At 39.7% G+C, this 21,611-nt stretch overlaps 1 protein-coding gene across 2 annotated transcripts in view; it reads right to left on the bottom strand.

Annotated features, from left to right (window-relative positions):
- Positions 1–21,611, bottom strand: part of STON2 (stonin 2) — a 194,908-nt gene that overhangs the window by 130,559 nt on the left and 42,738 nt on the right. For both annotated transcript variants that reach the window (XM_043988490.1, XM_043988489.1), the window contains 2 exons: positions 17,074–17,320; positions 13,977–14,252 (listed from right to left, as the gene is read on the bottom strand). In XM_043988490.1, coding sequence (XP_043844425.1) covers positions 13,977–14,252; positions 17,074–17,161 — 364 coding nt within the window. In that variant the 5' untranslated portion in view covers positions 17,162–17,320. The remainder of the gene's footprint in view (positions 1–13,976; positions 14,253–17,073; positions 17,321–21,611) is intronic.

The raw sequence follows: 21,611 nt of genomic DNA, 5'->3' as shown, positions 1-21,611 counted from the left end.
TAGGTTAAGGACTGGAAGGTACCAAAAAGATAATCTAATCCCCTGTATTTTACAGGGTCCAGAGAAGCTATGATTCACCCATTTTAATAGTTTTAGAAAATATCGCGTATTGAGTCAATTTGGATTTGAACAGGTTGAGTAGGTTGATAATTTTTGGGGGGGGTGGGAGGGTGGGGAAAGATATCACTTTGGTTTGGTTCATGGTTCAGTAAAAATGCCAGATTCAGTAAAGTAATTCCTGGATCAGCAATTTTTAATTTGACAATTCCTGCATACTTTTCTTTTTGTGTGCTTTTTCACATGTCCTATTTACAACTATCTCCAAAAAAAAAACCCCAAATTAACTTAAACTTAGGGATCACACAGTATTTAAGGTCGGTTTGCTACCACTTTGGGAAAAACACTTAACACTGAGAGATATGAAGGAGTGTCCCTCAAGACAAAAGATGTTAGTTTTATCATTGAAGACATTTTAGAGTGGCCTCAATCATGCACCAGAGGGCACTCTTATTTTACATTAGTCCCAAGGGGTAGTCTCTTTTCCATCTCTGAATTCCTGCCATCCTCTGGACCCTAAAGTTTGTACCTCTCTTCCAGTCCCATACAAAATTCTAAAAATAGGCTACTGCCTCTCTTTCTGTTTTTGTTTTGTTTTTATGCCATCTGAGAAAGATTATTCATCTCCTATTTCTTGGGCTAAGAATCTGACCAAGAAGGCATTTCTCTATCTTGTATCCTCTCCTAACTAGGGTTTTAAAGAAATCCATAGATGAACTGTCCCCTTTGAGTGTTTATACATATCTAGGGCTGTTCTCATCACCAAGCTGTTGCTCTTGGTTATCCAATCAGCCTCACTCAGGACGTTTCAGTGCACAATGAAATAAATACCCTGGCCATTGGGGCTGCTGGATGGTTATTGAAAACTTCATTGGCTTTGCCCTTCTGTTACTCTCACTAAGCTCCCCAGACGGTCTGGCCTGGCTATTCAAAAGGCACAAAATAAGAGATTTAACATTAAAGACAGCCTCTTTGTCTCCAACTCCACTATGGTTACAGCCTTCTTGCATTTTAATTAGGCCAAACAGTACATTCCCGTTCTAGGCGGTAATCCAACCTTCTTTTGCATCATTTAGGCCCCCTTAGGTATGTGTGCAACCTAAAGTCCACCTTCTGACACTGGCCATCTTCAGTGCTGCTGGATTTACCACAGAGGAAGTGCAGAGATAGAAACCATGGAAGGTTAAGGGTAACCTAGAAGATATTCCCCAGTCAAGTTCTTCTCTGTGAAATTACTCTCTGTTCCTATTTCTTAGTGCATGGCAAGACATTAAGTTATTGCATAACTCACTGAGACAATACTTGAAATCCAAGAAAAGGCAAATAGAGATCCATTCTCATTCTTCCAAATATTGTTTTAAGTCAAATAGAATAGGCATTCTTCAGAAAGGGACAACTCTTTTAGGACATTCTCATCAGAATAAATCATTATTGGGGGCAGCTAGGTGGCACAGTGGATAAAGCACCGGCCCAGGATTCAGGAGTTCCTGAGTTCAAATCCAGCTTCAGACACTTGACACTTACTAGCTGTGTGACCCTGGGCAAGTCACTTAACCCTCATTGCCCCGCAAAAAAAAGAATAAATCATTATTTAATAATTAGTAATTATTAATATAATTTAAAACCATTTCCTGAGGTAGACATTGGAACAGAATGCTCCAGACAGACGGAAGATGTAAGCATCATGGAATACATGAGATAGAGGGAAGGAACAGAACTATACTCAGAAAGGAAAAGAAGGATTCTCCTCTTATTAAACTTAATGGTACTACTGAAAAAGATGAAAAAGCTCCCAAAGATTGTTGCTTCTTTTTTCAACCTCACCCCTCTTTGCATGCATCCAATCCACCCACACTTCCAAAACCTCCAGGATCTTTCTATATTATGCCAAACTAGTCAAAACTCACTTAAATCCACAACTACTTCTAGGGGAAAGTAAAAAGTCTTACTTAATTAGCTTTAGAATTTAAGCTTCCTGAAAGCCATCGCTCTTCTTCTTCTTTTTTTTTTTTTTTGCAGGGCAATGAGGGTTAAGTGACTTGCCCAGGGTCATGCAGCTAGTTAGTGTCAAGTGTCTGAGGCCAGATTTGAACTCAGGTACTCCTGAATCCAAGGCCGGTGTTTATCCACTGCACCACCTAGCTGACCCCCAGGCCATCACTCTTTATGCTAGTATTTGTATTCTAGCACAACCCCCCCTCCCACCCCATGCCACCTTATTCACAGAAATATATTTTCATTTTCCTCTACAGTTCCTAGGTCTCTTAAGCATTGATTTCAGGATTAGAAAATTTACATGCTTCAAAGTTTTATCCAGCCATCATGACATTTTTTTTGTTTTTGTTTTTTTTCTTTTTTTTTTTCCGTAAGGCAATTGGGGTTAAGTGACTTGCCCAGGGTCACACAGCTAGTAAGTGTTAAGTGTCTGAGGCCGGATTTGAACTCAGGTACTCCTGACTCCAGGGCTGGTGCTTTATCCACTGCGCCACTAGCTGCCCCCATCATGACTTTTTAACTTTTTCACGATAGTGATGACAACATGGAAACCTCTGGCTGGCTACCCTTTGGCACTCCCCTTCTCTTTTCACCTTCCTTTAATGTACTGTATTCTCCCATTAGGTTGCCCTCCTTGAGAACAGGGACTGAATCCACAGTTTAGCACAGTGCCTAACACATAGTAGGTGCTTAATAAATGTTTATTGTATTATATTGTTCCTAATCCAGTAAACTCTACTGGGATTTTCCCAAGGACACATCTAGGATTACGAAATCATCAAGAAAAACAGAATTTTATTTTCATTTCTTAACACTATCACCAGAACAGCTGCATACTTTGAACGTGCCATCAACAATCAGATAATTTTCAAGTTCAAGTTTTACTATGATACATCTAAAAGTGGTGATTTCCTAGTAGTATAGGAGAAAGAAAATGAGATTTGGAGGAAGAGGACCTGGGTTGGAATCCCAGCTCTGTTCCTAACTAGCAATGTAATAGGGAAAATCACTTCACCTCTTCTAGCCATAGGTCTCCTCCTCTATAAAGTTGGACTATAGGATATTTAAGGTTCAGACTGGCTCAGAATCCTATGATCTGATGGCCATCCACTGAGTAAAATTTTCTCCTAATTCACATCAGGAATGGTTAGAAGAGTAGAGACCAAAAATAAAGAAAAGAGAGAGAGAAGAATAGAGACATTCAACAGTAAGGAGCAGGCCTAAAGAAAAGTTTATTATGTCCCCCTCTTCCCTCATTTTCACCCAATTATAAACCCCCTCTTCTATGAAAGAGATCAAGAAAAAAGTCATCAAAAGGCATTTGATAAGCATTAAGTGAGATTAGAGCTAATTAGAACCAATTTGACAGTACTTTTAATAGTCATACTAGCCAAGAAACTGCCCTCAGATTATATATTATAAATATATATGCATTATATACCATATATATCTATCTGGCTCTATATATCTCTGTCTGGCTCTGTCCATATATGTCTCTCTACTTGAGTTCAAATCTGGCCTCAGTGACTTACTAGCTAGGGCAAGTCACCTAAAATCTGCTTGCCTCAGTTTCCTTATCTATGAAATGGGGATAATAACAGCACCTACCCCCTAAGGTTGTAAAAATCAAATGATATAGGGGGCAGCTAGGTGGTGCCATGGATAAAGCACTGGCCTTGGATTCAGGAGGACCTGAGTTCAAATCCACCATCAGATACTTAACACTTACTAGCTGTGTGACCCTGGGCAAGTCACTTAACTCCAATTGCCCTGCAAAAAAAATTTTTTTAAAGATCAAATGATATAAAAATTGTCAAGTGCTTAGCACACTGCCTGGCACATAAGTGCTTTATAAATGTTAGCATACACACATACATGTATGTGCAAGTACACACATCTGTGTATGTACATTTTATGCACATGTATATATTCTATATGTGTATATATTTATACATACATACATACATCACCAATATAAAGGACACCTACCTAGAGGGATGGGATAGCCACAAAATGAGAAAAGCTATACCAGAGAAACAAACTAGCAAAGCCACATACAACCTACTCTCAGCCTTTCCTTCTGGAAAAATCTAAATGTCAATGTTCCTGGAGAAGTGTAATTGTCACTCAAAAAAGGAAGAAAAGGGGGGCAGCCAGGTGGCACAGTGGATAGAGTACCGGCCCTGGAGTCAGGAGGATCTGAGTTCAAATATGACCTCAGAGGGCAGCTAGGTGGCGCAGTGGATAGAGCACTGGCCCTGGAATCAGGATTACCTGAGTTCAAAGCCGGCCTCAGACACTTATACTCACTAGCTGTGTGACCCTGGGCAAGTCACTTAACCCCAATTGCCTCACCAAAAAAAAAGGGGGGAAGAAAGGTATTCTCTGCAGAGTATCAATATTGAGCTTTACTACTCAGATCTGTGATCTCATCAATGTAGATATTTCCTCCAACAGTGGTGGCTGCAACCTATTTCATGCCTACTTAACCTTGGCAACTGTTGTCCATGTCTTTCCATAAGTTCTAGACAAGAGGATCCACCCAACACACTACAAGCTCTCTTTGCTTTCTCTAGACATCACAAGGATACTACTACTACTACTACCACCACCACCACCACCACCACCACCACCATTCCTACCAGGCAAACACTCAGGCTGGATACCTGCTAGCTTTATCCTTATCCCTACCCCATGCTCAGCCCATGTTCCCTTTCAATCATATACATATTTAGTCCGGTTCCTTAAAGTTTCTTATTTGTTATGTGTTGCAGCCTGCTCACATCCACCTCTCCACTGCCCTCTGTGTGATACTCACTTTTAATTCTTCACAGACTGTGTACTATTTCATGACTCATGGCTAGTGGAATATTGCCATGAAAAAGATGGTCCTTTTGTTTCTGGGAAAAGTTTGGGGTCATTAATGGAGCACTGAAAGTTTTTCCAAAGACAATCCAGCATGCTCTCCTCCTCCTATTTAATTCTTGGCCCAATTCCTTGTCCATTTGTACTGGCTGTCCCAAGCATGTATGTAATGAGGATTGTACCCCATGGAGTATTCATAGAACTGCCCTGACTGCTTGTAGTCACCATATGTATTGGCTCAGCTGTTTTAGGGTGACAAAATATTCCCCTTAGCCCAATGATGGCAATAGAGGGAGGGACATATCAGTTAAATAGGAGAGACAATTTCTGGCTTATTATGCAGGTGGCCTGATGATAATTCTGGGACTTCCTGTAAGGGGTGGGGGAAGAAAGAACTGTGGTAAAATATGAAAGTTTTTAACAGTCGGTTAGGATAACTGAAAGACGCCAGGGGAGATTTATGATCTAATATCCAATTTTAAATCTCACAGAACCTTCAACCTGTCAACCACTCCCACATGGAAGCTAGAGCAAGGGGTTGAGCAAGGTGAGCTTGAGCCTGGGCTTCTGGTTGCCTCTTCTGTTTTGTTTTACTTTGTCTTATGGTAGGTGACCAAACCAATCTTGAGATGAATGTGTCCAACCTTAGAGGCAATATTGTGTTTCAGAGGTCTCAAGATCTGGGTCTCTTGGTCAGAGTTGACTGATAGATTTTCCAGAAGACATGGACCTGGAAGACATGGTGTAGCTGAAGTAAACTATAAGATGACTATTCAGAAGTCCCTCAAACTATACCTTGGCTTGATGTTTTATGTATCAATCTTCCTGAAAGTATAAAAGTAGTTACTTTACATTATCCTGGGCTGTTAAAAAAAAAGAGAGATGATGAAAATAATTAAAATATTCTATATATTTTAAACTACTTTTGCTTTATGCTGCCATCTTTTTTCCACATGGCAAGTAAGTAATGTGTATGTCAGGGTGTTTTTTAGACCCTTTTGATTTTGTCATGGTAACTGATTTGCATCAATTAACCTTAGGTATAAAATTTTTATATTATGTATATGTGCCCTCTCTTCCTTATATTATCCACTTTTCATTATCAGTAATTTGAGTAGATCAGAATGCAGTTGTTTAAATCCAATACTATGGGGCAGCTAGGTGGCGCAGTGGATAGAGCACTAGCCCTGGATTCAAGAGTACCTGAGTTCAAATCCAGCCTCAGACACTTGACACTTACTAGCTGTGTGACCCTGGGCAAGTCACTTAACCCCCATTGCCCCCCCCCAAAAAAAAACAACAAAATCCAATACTATAACTTTTCCTTATTTTTATTCTTCCTTCTAGCTTTGTACTAATTTCAGTCTTTGTTCTAACAAGTTGCTGGCCTGACTACACAACAGATATCTGATTTAGGAACAATTCCCAGATCAGCAGCAAGTCATTTTCTGTTTGTTAAAATATAACCAATTTTGGTGTTATTTAGTGCTCACCATGAGCAGTGCCTACCTTTTTTTTTTCTCAAAGAAGGTGTTCACAACGTATAAGAATGAGGATTCTGTGTAGTCTACCAATCTTTGGGCTTTCTTCAATCTTTTCCTTATCCACATTTTCCAATATGTTTGCTGCTATCCCCATCTATTCCCACCTTTTCATTAAAGACATAGCTTATGAGAGTTGATTAAATTTAGAGGGTCTTCTTAAGGTCTTCACAGAATCCCTCTACCTCTTCATTTTCTGCAACAGCTGTTGTAATTGCATGATTTGCAATTACTGTCAAAGAGATCTTTTTACAAAGAACTTATGAGCATAACAATTCAAAATGATAAAAAGTCCCATGAAGTGATGTTTCTTATTGTCTTTGGGCAGCTCCACTAAAAGGCAGCACTGGTACAGGGGGGCATTATTCATTTGTGTGAGTCAATTTCCATCTCCTCCAGCATAGGCATGACCTCCTGCTATGGCCACTTGCTGATATCTAGCTTCTAGTGGGAAGAGGAGAGGTAAGGCAAGAATTTCCATTTGCCTTCCATCACATGCTGTGCATGTCCCCTGAGGGAAGAAGAGGAAAGGCAATACAGGGCTTCTTGTCTTCCATCTCCTGCTCTGCCATCTCCTGCCCGATCTCCAGCCTTGGGAAGGAAGAAGAAAGTAGAAACAGACTTGTACTACAAGAAACTATAGCTTGTGCTGTGAATGTCTCCTGCATGATCTCCAGGCTCCTCAGGGAAGAGGAGAGGTGCCTTTCAAGTGATTAACACACTCACACAGAACATGTCTCACACATTCCAGTGATTCTGAACCCCTGGAGGTATCATCCAAACACCATTCCCCATCCCTTACCACCCAATTCTTTATTCCCATCAACTAACTGCTACCCCTCACTTTTTTTTTTTGGTGAGGCAATTGGGGTTAAGTGACTTGCCCAGGGTCACACAGCTAGTAAGTTTCAAGGGTCTGAGGCCGGATTTGAACTCAGGTACTCCTGAATCCAGGGCTGGTGCTCTATCCACTGTGCCACCTAGCTGCCCCTACCCATCACTTTCACAGAGTCTTCTGGAATGTTGGTTCCACAGGCAACAAACTTACCTTCATCTTAAATCTTTTCATCTCCCACTCCTTACATCTTCTGGCAATCAATGAGACCTGAATTTCCTCTGTCCCATTCCACCTCCACTGGCACAGCTTTCCCGGCCACCTTTTTCAGTACAGGCTGCACTTTCACTCACTGCCTCAGATCACTGGTCAAGGTGGGGGAAATAGAATATTTCTTGCTCCTCATAGCCACTTCCAGGTTCTCCCCCTACCATCCTCAAGTCAGCAACCTCTCTTCCCTCGAGGTTCATACAATCCATTTTCCTCCCAATCAAAATTGCAATAGCTATTGTCATAGACCTCCAGGACAATCCCTTTCTTTCCTCAATGAATTCAGTACCTGGGGGAAGCTAGGTGGCACAGTGAATAGAGCACCGGCCGTGGATTCAGGAGGACCTGAGTTCAAATCTGGCCTCCGACACTTAACACTTAGTAGCTGTGTGACCCTGGGTAAGTCAACCCCAATTGTCTCACAAAAAAAAAAGATAAGAAAAGAATTCAGTACCTGGCTCACAATTTTTCTCACCTTTCCAACTTCTACCCTCATATTAGAGGACTTCAACATATATATTGATACTCCCTCAAATACCATAAACATCTTGCTCTTATCCTTTCTCATGAGTACTTCTACCCTACCTTAGTCACACATAAAGATGGTCATACCCTTGATCTTGCCATCACCTACAAATGCAACAACTCCATGTTCATGAACTCTGAGATTCTCCTATGTGTTCATAATCTACTGGCTTTCCACCTCTACCTCTGCTTTCCCATACCAAAACCTATTCTTCTTTATATTGTGACCTCCAATCCCTTGATTCCTCAGTAGTATCCCAGACCATCACTCCTGCACAAGTTACACTCTCCTCCTTTCCCCATCCTGACCTCTTGGTGAACCAGTTCAAATCTATACTCATTACAAATATCATATTAGAATTTTCATAGAAGAGAATACCTTTGGGGCAGCTAGGTGGCACAGTGAATAGAGCACGAGTCCTGAATTCAGGAGGACCTCGGTTCAAATCTGACCTCAGACACTTGACACTTACTAGCTGTGTGACCCTAGGCAAGTAACTTAACCCCAATTGCCTCACCAAAAAAAAAAATCTATACTGTCCTTTTCTCTTGGGTCCCTGGCTTCCTCATTATATAGCCAATCTTGCACTGCTAAGCTTCAGCTTTTTTCACTCCTACCATCTGTTGCCTTCACTTCTACATATGGACTGCTGAACAATGGTGGAGAAACTCATGCAAACACCATGACAACATGCACTATGCAGTTGTTACACAACCTCAACTGGGCCCTAACTACTGCCAAACAATCCCTATCTACCTACTACTTTTTCCACAACATCTCTTTCAAATCTTTTCATCCCTCCTCAACCCTCCTTTGGCTACCCAACCTCACCCCACCCTCTCAGTTGAGAACCTTTCCTCATATATTACTGAAAAAATTGAGGCAGAGTTCTCTTTTCTTCCCTCCCATTCATCTCATATCACTCAGGTGCCTTCTGCCTCCTTCACTACTGCTTCACATAGTACTTGCCAAGGCAAACCCCTCTACCTGCATAAGTGATTCCATTACACCCCATATCTTCCAGTGGATTGTCCCTTCTGATATCCTCACTCTCACTTATTTTCTTTTTTTTTTTTTGCAGGGCAATGGGGGTTAAGTGACTTGCCCAGGGTCACATAGCTAGTAAGTGTCAAGTGTCTGAGGCCGGATTTGAACTCAGGTACTCCCGAATCCAGGGCCGGTGCTCTATCCACTCCATCACCTAGCCCCACCCCTCTCACTTATTTGCAATCTCTCCCTGTCCTCTGGCCCCTTCCCTACTGTCCATAAAAATGCCCATGTCTCCCCCATCCTCAAAAAACCTTCACGTGATCCTTGCATCCCTACTATTATCCAATATCTATTTGTGGCTAAAGTCCTTGAGAAGGCCATCTACATAGATATCCCTACTTCTTCTCCTCTCACACTCTTAACTCCCTATAATCTAGCATCCATCCTCATCATTCAACCAAAACTATTCTCTCTAAAGTTATCGATGGTCTCCTAACTGCCAAGTCCAATGGCCTTTTTCTCAGTACTCATTCTTCCTGACCTCTCCACAGCCTTTGACACTGTTGATCACCCTCTTCTCATTGATGCTCTCTTCTCTCTAGGTTTTCAGGACACTGTTCTCTCCCAGTTCTCCCCCTACCTATCTGATATCTCCTTCTCAGTCTCCTTTGCTAGATCGTCATCCAGGTCATGTTCACTAACTTTGGGTGTCCCAAAAGTCTCTGTCCTGGGCCCTCTTCTCTTCTACCTCTATACCACCTCACTTGGTGATCTCATCAGCTCCAACAGATTTAATTATTATCTCTATGCTGATGATTTTCATATCTACTTATCCAATCCTAATCTCTCTGCTGACCTCCAGTCTTGCATCCTCAACTTCCTTTCAGACACCTGGAACTACATGGTCTGCAGACATCTTAAATTCTACCTGTCCAAAACTGAACTTATTATCTTTTCCCCTAAACCCTCTGCCCTACTTAATTCTTCCACTGCTGTCAAGGACACCACCATCCTCCCAGGCTCCCAACCTAGGTGTCATCTTGGACTCTTCACTATCTGTCACCCCCCAAATTCCTCATGTCCAATTGTTGTCAAAGGCTGTCCGTTTCATCTTTTCAACATCTCTTAAATATACTCCCATCACTACTGCCACAACCTGGTACAGGCCCTTATCTCCTCATGCCTGGGTTTATCTGTCTGACACAAATCTTTCCCCATTCCAGTTCATCCTCCATTCAAGAACTGTGATTTTCGTAAAGTACAGGTCTGACCATGTTACCCGCTACTCTATAAACACCAGTGGTTCTTCAACACCTCCAGTACTAAATATAAAATCTTCTATTTGATGTTCAAAGCCCTTCATCCCTTCTCCCCACCCCTTCCAGTCCTCTTACATATTCTATCTTCTTTGCACTCTTTGATTTAATAACACATCCTGTTCCATGAAGATGACAAATGTATCTCTCAGTTCCAGGCATTTTTTTTTGTGTGAGGCAATTGGGGTTAAGTGACTTGCCCAGGGTCACACAGCCAGTAAGTGTCAAGTGTCTGAGACTGGATTTGAACTCAGGTCCTCCTGACTCCAGGGCCGGTGCTCTATCCACTACACCACCTAGCTGCCCCAGGTCCAGGCATTTTCTCTGGCTATCCCTCATCCTTCCTCATCTCTGTTTCCTTGGCTTCCTTCAAGTCCTTCCTTTAGCTAAAACATCACCTTCTACAGTAAGCCTTTCCTCATCCCTCTTAATTCTAGCACCTTCCCTTCTTAATTATTTCCTATTTACCCTGTATATAGTTTGTTTGTATACATATTTGTTTGTTTGTAGGGTCCTCAAGGACAAAGACTGTCATTTGCCTTTCTTTTTATCCCTAGTATTTAGAACAGTATGTAGTCCGTAGTAGGTACTTAATAAAATTTTTGTTGATTAACTAACTAATGTTATATGCCTCTCCAAGGGGAACCTGAATCATTTTAACATTTAGCTAAAAATTCCTTATTTCTTCTGGTTTTGTTTAAATCAAGAATGTCAAGATCAGTATGATTCAGTTTCTCTAATAATATAGATATACAGTGGTTATTAGATAAGAATTTCATATTTTGATGAGCACCAATGGTCAAGTTCAAGTTTATAGATGGTCTAAAATCCTGTTTTCTTTCTCCCCACTGTGACACTGTCATTTCAGAAGCAAAAGTGGCCCACAAAGGACTAAAGATCATTTTGTATTTTATTTCATTTCACTGAGTTGACAAGAAGTCAAAAAAGAAAAATTCTAACACACCCAATAGCCTTGTCTTTCCATCCCATATTCATTTAAAACAGAGCTGCCCTACTCATTTCCAGTGAACTATATGTGTTGAATCAGCACTGAAGGATATTTGCCTGTATCAAGACTTCTTGTGTAAAAAAATATGACTCTTTGTTCAACTTTTACATTGCATAAGTTGGTGAGTATCTAATAAATATAGTGATGAAGAGTTCCATTTCACTTTAGACAACTTGTATATTGGAGTTGGCAGTTAGAAGATTTGGGTACAAGACCCAGTTCTGACACCCGAATGTGGACACTTGTCCACTCCCCTACCTACTTCACAAGGTCATTGAAAGGACCAAATAATATAATGTCTATTAAAGTGGAAACTTCATATAAATGTGGGGTGTCATTATTGCCAAATATTTACTGAGTACCTACTTAATGCATGGTGCTCTTCTTATATATTTTCATGATTGTTACAATAGGAGATCCCCAAATATACCAGATCTTTTTTGTTGTCATTGCTTTTCATGTACAATAAAACAGACTCTACCAACTCCTTTGCTTCTCCAAGGAAAGCCTATGACCCTTCTTTCCTTTTAACTACAATTTTTTTTTCCTTCTAGTTGCAAGACTTCATCAAGTGCACTTCATCAAATAGTATATCACTTTTCTGATTGGTCATTGAACAAGGATTTTGCATTGTAGAGTACTACAATGTAGAGTAAATGGTATGATTTTTAGTACTCTTTGCCCCCTTTTCCACCACGTTCCCACTATTATTGCAACAAGTGCCACGGCCAAATAATTTACCAAAAAGAAATCAGACCACTGGTGATAAGGCCTCTCCATATTTAGCTGGGCTGACCTTTGGGGGTGGGGGAATCATTCTATTGGCAGGACTGTTTCACCATAAAAATAATTGCATCTTAGCCACAACAACTGTTAGTTACAGTGGATAAAAAGGCAAAAGAAATTCTATGAAGAAATCAATAAGGTCCTCAGAGTTAAATCAACAAATACTATGCTCCTCAGGAACTTGAAAGCAAATAAAAGAATAGGTGAGGATGACAAGAAATTTGTTAGGATACACAGCATGTCCCTAAAGTGACAGTTTAATTCTAAGCTTTAAAAGCTTATGTTTTAAAGGCAGTCTGGAGGCACCGTAAAATGTAACATCTTTTAAGCTTTAATAGCTTAAAACTGCACTAAGACTTTTGGAATACACAGTATAGTTCAGGAATAAAGAATGAGAGAAGTCAAATACTTGTTGGCTGTGTATTATGACTATTTTCTTTGAGAAAAGAATTGGTAGGCAAAGGTATACATAGTGTGCACCACATAACATCACCAAAATTTAAACTGATTATGTTGTAACATGCAGGAAGCAACTTATTAGTAATGTGGGAGTCATTCCTGAATCAGCTGTCTACACAGTCACCACCAACTTGTTACAACAAGTAACACAGATCTGCTGAAGTAGTTTGAGGACTATAGGCATACTGTTGCCCTAGGTGCTACAGATGAAAGAAACAAAAGCAATACATGAAAAAAGGTGACCCTTAAGAATACTACTATCTAGTTCAACAAGAGTTGGGTGGGTGAAAATTCCAGTGCTTAGTAGATGCATATGTTTATATCTACAGACTTGAAGGTCCTCTGTGGGTCCTTCTCTATTGTTGGGTCCTTTTAATCATGTCCAACTCTTTGTGACCCCTTTTTGAGGTTTTCTTGGCAAAAATACTGGAGTCGTTTGCCATTTCCATCTCCAGCTCATTTTACAGGTGAGGAAACTGAGGTAAACAGGGATAAGTAACTTGCCCAGGGTCACATGGCTAGTCAGTGTCTAAGGTCAGATTTGAACCCATGGAAGGGAGTCTTCCTGATTTTGAGTTCAGTGCTCTATCCACTATACCACCTAGCTGCCCTGAGTCCTCTCCTACCAACATAGATTCAACCTTCCTATACTTAAGAAAATAGTCTTCATGAGTTCCTGTGGATGATAAACTCAACAGTTTTCCGTACCTCTCATGTTGAGCCAATTAGGTAAGCAAGTCCTCAGATGGGAGACCCAGAGTCTGACACCAGGCCCTTATAATTACAGTCTTCCCAGTTTTCCTTATATTTATCTGTAGAGGTTGTATCCTTGCAGTAGAATCTTTGTTTATTGGGTGCAGGAACAGTTTCATTTGCCTTTGTATTCCTAGCATTCAGTACCATGCACATAGTAGGTGCTTAGTAAGTGTTTACTGAATACAAATGAACTGGTAGGACCTTCCTAAGGCTTTTACTTTCCTAAATAAGCCCTTAAGAACAACGGATCAGATTGAGGCACTGGAGTAAGATTTCAGTAGATACACAGAGACATGTTTACAAACACAATTAGCAGTCATGGGCAGGGATAAAGGACCCAAGAAGACAAGGGTTTGTCTCATTACACAATTTTCTTAAATTAACAAAAGCTAGTTTCTTGATGAAACCAAAGTAGACCTATGTGCAGCCCTCAATGTGGTTGATTAATTCAGAATTTTCAGACAGACAAACTCTGGAGCATCAGTTATACTCATATAGAATCCTCTCCCAGAGAAGAAACTCCCAAGGAAGTTTAGTATCTCATTTTTCTTACCCTTCCCACCAGCCCCACCTGTTTCTTTGGTAGCTGATAAGGTGCTGGTCCATTGTGTATCTTCTTCAAATTGGACCCAGTTGCTAATGGCGGAGGCCAAGTCAGGTTTGGGCTGTACAAGGTTGTCAGGTGGAGATGACGGCTCTGAGATGAGGCCCAGCTTCTCTGAGCTATCACCCTGCTCTGAGTGAGAGAGATCCTGAGATTCTCCATCCACTGTCTGGTTTTCCCCAGAGGAACTCTCTGACCTGTCTGAGGAAGAAGACAATCTTGTAACAAGATTCTCAGGGCCACCTGAAAGAAAGAAAAAATACAGATATTTTGGTATAGTCCACTGTTCAGAACAGAGAAGGGGAAAGTACTGCTATACAGAAGCTATCAAGATTTCTAATAAAGGAATTGGGGGGGGGGGACAGTGGGAACATACCTACTCATCCAAGTTCTATATAAGGTGATAGTTCTCTCTAATAATGGGTCAAAGCTAAAATATTACAGCTGTGGTGTAATGATTACCATACTAGCATTCAAATAGTGCTCTGAGTAAAAAAAAAAAAACCCTAAAGAAAAAAAGGATTTTAACCAAATCAAACTAAAGCAAAGGAACTAGGGAACACAGAGAAGAGCAGTCTTAGGGGAAACATGAGCGGTGTCTGCAAGTATATGGAGGGCCCTCATGTGGAAGAGGTATCAGATACAGGATTATAGATTTAAGAGCTGAAAGGGACCTTGGAGGTAATTGAGTTTGACCCCTTGGTTTTACAGATAAGGAAACTGAGGCTCAGAGGTGTTAAGTGGCTTGCTAAAGGTCAAACTGCTGAGTGACTATGGCAGGGTTCAAACTCCAACCTTTCTGACAAGGCTGGAGTGCTAGCCGTTAGACAACTCTGATTCTTATGACCTGCATGGTCCTAGAGGGCAGAATTAGGAGCATGGAGTAGACATCTAGGAAAAATGGGTGAAAGTTAAAATGAGGATTTTAGGTATAATGTCAGGAAAAATTTCCTAAAGGTTAAAACTATCCAAAAGTGGAATAGTCTGCTTTGGAATGTAGTATGTCTTGGGGGCAGCTAGGTGGCACAGTGGCTAGAGCACCAGCCCTGGAGTCAGGAGGACCTGAGTTCAAATCCAGATTCAGACAGTTGACACTTACTAGCTATGTGACCTTGGGGAAGTCACTTAACCCTCACTACCCAACCCCCAGAAAAAAATTTAAAGAAAAAAAGTCAATACAGGAATGTAGTATGTCTTGCCCTCTGCCCACTTATTATAAGTCTTCAAATAATGGCTAGATAACCACTTCTCAGGTATGTTTAAGAGGATATCTTTTAGGGGCAGCTAGGTGGCACAGTGGATAGAGCACCAGCCCCTGGAGTCAGGAGGACCTGAGTTCAAATTTGGCAGACACTTGACACTTACTAGCTGTGTGACCCTAGGCAAGTCAAAACCAAATAACTATTTTAAAGGAAAAGTCTTAATATTTCTGCCTTCCATATTGAGAGAAGCAGCATAGTATAATGGAAAGAACATAGTGGCATTGAAATCAGGGATCTGAGTTAAAATCATGTCTCCGCCACTTATTTTTTTTATTAGATTTTTTAAAAAAGTTTTCAACATTTGTTTAGATAAGATTCCCAATTTCAAATTTTTCTCCCTCCCTCCCCCCCTCCCCTAAACGGCAGGTAATCTGATACAGGTTATTATACACACACACACACACACACACACACACACACACACACACACACACACATATAATAACATTAAACATATTTCTGCATTAGTTACATTATACGAGAAGAATCAGAGCAAAAAGGAAAAACCTCAAAAAAGAAAAACAACAGCACCAAAACAAAAGAAATAGTATGGTCCAATTAGCATCCATATTCCACAGTTCCTTTTTTTTTTTTCCTGGATTTGGAGAGCCTTTTCCATCATGAGTCTTTTGGAACTTTCTTGTACCATTGGATTGGTGAGAAGAATCTAGTCTATCACAGTTGATCAACATACAATGTTGATGATATTGTGCACAATGCTCTCCTGGTTCTGCTCATCTCACTCATCATCAGCCCATGCAAGTCCCTACAGGTTTCTCTGAACTCCTCCTGCTCATCGTTTCTTACAGCACAATAGTATTCCATTACATTCATATACCACAACTTGTCCAGCCATTCCCCAATTGATGGGCATCCCCTCAATTTCCAATTTCTTGCCACCACAAAAAGAGCAGCTATAAATATTTTTGTACATGTGAGTCCTTTTCCCTTTTCACTTATTATTTTTTTTTAAAAATAACATAGGGGTAGCTAGGTTGCACAGTGGTTAGAGCACCGGCCCTGGAGTCAGAAGGACCTGAGTTCAAATTCAGCCTCAGACACTTGACACTTACTAGCTGTGTGACCCTGGGCAAGTCACTTAACCCCAATTGCCTCACCCCCCCCAAAAAAGGAAAAAAATAACATAAAACAAAATGGTTTTTAAATCATAATCCAAACAAAAAAGATCCACTCATATTCAATTAAACCCAATAAGTTCAGCCATAGACTAAATAGTAAAAGAGAATAACAATGAATGATGGCAGCCATATTAGAACCAAATGATTTGAGCTGACTGAAGTTTACTAGACATTGCCTTGACACATATCCTGTGTCAAGGGAAAAGTTATTTAACATCTCTGTGTACTAGTTTCACAAACAGAATAGTAAAAGGATTACAATAGCCAGGATAGCTTCATTGCTGTGAGGGAAAATAACCGCACAATGCAATCATCTGTAAAATTATCTCTAATATCCCTTCCAACTCTTAACTCCCATGATCCCATGATGAGGAAGTGCTCTAAAACTATAAAGCCTGTAGAAAGAGAACAACTGTCTTAACCATTCAGGAGTAAATTTAGTTTTTAGGGTTATCTTTTGGTATCCCAGAAATAAAGATGCCCTATTCTAGTCTATGAAATGGAAGGGTCCATGGATCTCTTTCTAGTGACCAATTTACCTTATTTTAATAGTAGGACAAAGCCCATGGATGGCTAAAACTGAAGCGCTAGAAGCAACAAAAATACACAGCGTGATTTGTTAGTCTTTTTTTTTAAACTCTAGGAAATAATAGGAGACTTTACCTTCTGAAGCAACAGGAAAGAGTGATTCTTCATTGAAAGATACCCACTCAGACTGGTGGGTGGCGATGACATTGCTAAGGGTCGTCATACTAGAGACGCATCTTCTCACAGCTAATTTCAATTAGACCCTTTGGTTGTAGGAAAGCAGTAAATAATGCACCAAAACAGCCAAGAGTTATCAAGAGTTATAATCACTTCTTAGAGACTGACTCCTTTTCCTCGGGCTTCCCAATGGAGGTGAAACACACTGTCAAAAAAAAAAAAAAGAAAGAAAAAAGAAGTGCTGAAATTACATATGAAGATGCTTTCAGACAAGAACAACGTGCTGATTCATTTTGCTTGGCTATACTTGTTATTAGGGAGTGCTTTTACTTAGGAAGGTGTGAGTTAGAGGGTAAGGATATAAAGATAGGAATAGAGATAAGAACTGGACCTGTGATTTTGTTGACATAAGCAACTCCAAAGTGAGGGAATTTGCTCTTATCAATGAAGGTTGCTATCTCTGTTGCCTAGGACACTGAGCAGGGCCACAGAGGCAAAATATGGCAGACAGAGGACTTGGACCTAGGTCTTCCTGGCTGCCACTCCAGCTCTCTACCACATCGTGCTTTCTTAGTGATTAAATGGAAAGAAAGAAAGAAATTTAAAAAAAAAAAGCACAGAGTGTTAATAAAACACTAAAATACAATGAAAAAAATGGCTCTCTAGGAAGGAGAGATGGGGAAATATAGATGATGCAAAAACAAAATGTCAAAAAAAACCCTATTAAAATACACTGCAGAAAGCAAAAATAAGTCCAGAAGAGGATATAGATAATTTTGGTGCAATCTTGCTATGTTTAATATAGGCTTTTTTTTCCCAAAGCAAATTAACATAAGTTCACAAATTTATATATAATACTCTTTTTTTGTTCTTTGCATATGGAAATGTTTGTGGATATTTAGGTTCATTATAAAAATAGTTTTAAAACAACTAAACATATATGCAAAAGACACAAGGCTCTACTTTAAAAAAAAAACTCACAAAAGTGATTCATTTGAAGGTGATGGACTAACCCACCCCAAGAAAACATTCAGTTTACTTTATTCCTCACCCTGTTCCCTTGCCCTAATTCAGGAGGTGTCATTTTAGGACCTCGAAAAAATTAGCCTTTAAATCAGCTTTGGGGTGTTTTGTTTTTTTAAGTCCACAAATTTTACTAATATGCCAAACATTGTAATTAATTCATCAATCTCCCAAGGATATAATTTGCATCATTATAGTCCTCCATTAACTTTACAATTCCGAAGGCCTTATACTTTTCTGTGCACTTTGACATTCTTTCGACAGATAGTAAAATAAAGTCAGTCTTCTCTGCTATTCATTCAACATCATAATTGCATTTGTCAGGTAGCTATTTGATTTAAATCTGTAGCACAATCTACTGAAGTTTAAAGATCAAAAGTGAACACAGTTTAGCCAAACATGTTTCAAAGCATAAGAGCAACAGAAGTCCAGTACATGCTCACTCATATTGGAGCCAATAAGCTTCCAATCTTATTGGCACAGCTGAGTTAAGACCATTACATACTAGGCACACAAAGTAAGAGTAAAGAATGCAGGCAGCTGCCACAAAAGATGGAGGCTATAGGAAAGTAGGTTGGGTCCGACAAATAGTCAAATTCTTGAAACCTACATTTTGCCTTGTAAAACAATACTAATTTCTTTTTTAGTTCAAAAGCATTTATTAAGCCCTTATGTATCAAGTACTGTGCTAAGTGCTGGGAATACAAATACAAGCAGAAAAACAAATCCTTGCCCTCAAGGAGATTACATTCTTTAAAAAAAAATTTTTAGGGGCAGCTAGGTGGAGCAGTGGATAGAGCACTGGCCCTGGAGTCAGGAGGACCTGAGTTCAAATCTGACCTCAGACACTTAACATGTACTAGCTGTGTGACCCTGGGCAAGTCACTTAACCCCAATTGCCTCACCAAAAACCAAAAACAAACAAAAAAAATGTTTAACGTTTTATATTTTGTTTTTATGAATTACATGTAAAATAATTTTAAACATTTTCTTTTGGGATTCAGGGTTACAAGTTTTCTTCTTCCTTCCTCTTCTCCCTCTTTGAGAAGGAAAGCTATTTGATATAGAATGAACATGTAGTTGTGCAGGGCATTTCCAAATTGGCTATGTTGTAAACAGAAACAAACCAAAAAAACAAAAACAAAAGACCAAGAAAAATAAAGTAAAAAGAGTATGCTTTGAACTGCATTTGGACTCCCACCAGTTCTTTCTCTAGAAAGAACTTCAGAATTGTCCTTCGGAGTTGTCTTGGATCATCGCATTGCTGAGAATGGCTAAGTCATATACAGTTTGTTATCCTGCAATACTACTGTTAACTATGAACAGTGTTCTCCTGGTCTTGCTCACTTCATTTTGCATCAGTTCATATAACCTCAGTTTTTCTGAAAGCATTCTACTAATCATTTCTTATAGCATAACCATATTTCATCACAATCATATATCACCATTGTTCAGCCATTTCCCAATTGATGGATATCCCCTCAATTTCCAATTCTTTTCTACCACAAAAGAGCTGCTATCAATATTTTTGTACATATAAGTCCTTTTCTTTTTCCTTTTTGTTTTTTTTTTTCAATCTCTTTGGCATTCAGACCTAGTAGTGGTATTGCTGGTCAAAGGATAGATCTGTTTTCAACTTTCAAAAACAATTTCTCATGTTGAATTAAACTAATATGTTAAGGAAGAAAACAAACAAACAAACAAATAAACAAAACCCAATACTGACCTCCCTACCCCTAGCCCCTTCACTCTGACATGAATCTATATTCTTGCAATCAGTTATTCACTTTTGCCTCAACTCATTGGATTTTGGACAGCTAGAGAAACTCCTTCTGGTACCATAGGGGGCAAGGTGGCATGGTGAATATAGGGTCCTAGACTTGGAAGCAAGAAGACCTGGGCTCACAGCCTGACTCCAAAACATACTAGCTATGCAACCATAAGCAAATTACTTAACTTTTTAGTCTTAATTTCATTATTTGTAAAATAGGGATAATAGAACTGTTGTGAGAATCAAAGAAAATAATATTTGTAAAAGATGGAGCTTTGGACACTTTTTCCAGACTGCTTTCTCAAAACTTTCAAAGAAGCATTATATGCCAAATGGAGAGCAATTATAGCTGAATCCATAGAAGAGGGAACTGTCACAAGCTAAAAAAAAAAATCCTTATGAATTAAATTAACACAGAAAAATGCCAATCACTAATTTAGCACCCTACCTAACCAGCTTGCCACCTCCTATTCTGACTCCCCGCCCAACCTTGCACTTAGGACCCATATTGAGATCTCCTTGAGCCAACTTTGAAGACATACCCTATCGTTTGACTCATTTCTTTTCAAGAAGCAATAAAAATAAACTAGTAATTTAAGTAAAATCCCCAACCTAGGGAAACTGTTGGCAAAAGACAGCAGGGGAGTTATGGGAGGAAAGAGCTTCTGGGAATAAAATTGCCTCAAAGTAGTAGTTTAAGCAAAACTAAAACCAAAACAAAGTTTTGATGTAAAAGGGCAAAAGGATTAGTTTTTAAAAAAAAATTAAAGATACAATGGAGGGAAGCACAACCTGACTCTACATAGTCATTTTAAATGTGAATGGACTAAACAATCCAATAAAATGGAAGAAGCTACAATGCCAGAAGCAGACCCCAAAGCACCCAGTGGTCAACTAGAACCAGGAAGGAAAACTCTATGCATGTCTTCTGTGGTAGCCTTCTGTACACCATACTGCAGTAGATAAGTGGGAAAAGGAGACTGGCGCAATGGCTAGAGCACTGGGCCTGGAGACAAGAAAATCCGAGTTCAAGTTTAACCTCAGACACTTATTAGATGCAGCAGCAGCTACATGGGTATTATTGAGAACTTCTTCCCTTCCCTCATTCTTAGTTTACCCATCCCCAAATCTCAGATTTCTTGTGACTTTCAAAGGCAGATAGGTCTCAAAAGGGCAGGTAGGGCAATCTCTAAAGTCTACGCCATAGTATTGATGGTAAATAAGAACTCTGTTTCCCTAACTTTCATTTTGGGTGGGACAGAGAGAATGAGCAAGCATGGACAGGTTACAACCAATTATATTTTACCTCAAACTCACCCCCCTTCCAGACTTCTCTTTTCTTGTTGAAGCTACCACCACCTACCGGAATCCACTCACCTAAGTTTACAACCTTGAACTCCTCATTCTCCTCCTTCCCACAAATTCAATCAGTTTTGCCAAATCTTATTTCTATGTCTATCTCATTCTTGTCTTCTTTCTATTCAGATAGCCACCATCCTTGTTCAGGGCTTCATTGCCTCTTGCTGGACTATCCCAAGAGTCTCTTAATTTATTTTCTGGTTTAAGTCTCCCTACTCCAATCTCTCTTCCACACAGCTTGTAAAGTGACTTTTTGTAAAGTATAGGTCTCTAGCATTGTTACTCTCCTACTCAAATTCAAATAGCTCCCTCTTGATGAGAATAAAAAATTATTTCATCTTCA

The sequence above is a fragment of the Dromiciops gliroides genome, chromosome 2 (assembly GCF_019393635.1).
Source record: "Dromiciops gliroides isolate mDroGli1 chromosome 2, mDroGli1.pri, whole genome shotgun sequence".
NCBI classification, from domain to species: Eukaryota; Metazoa; Chordata; class Mammalia; order Microbiotheria; family Microbiotheriidae; genus Dromiciops; species Dromiciops gliroides.
The sequence above is the reverse complement of the archived record's forward strand: the minus strand, read 5'-3'. Positions and strand labels throughout refer to the sequence as shown.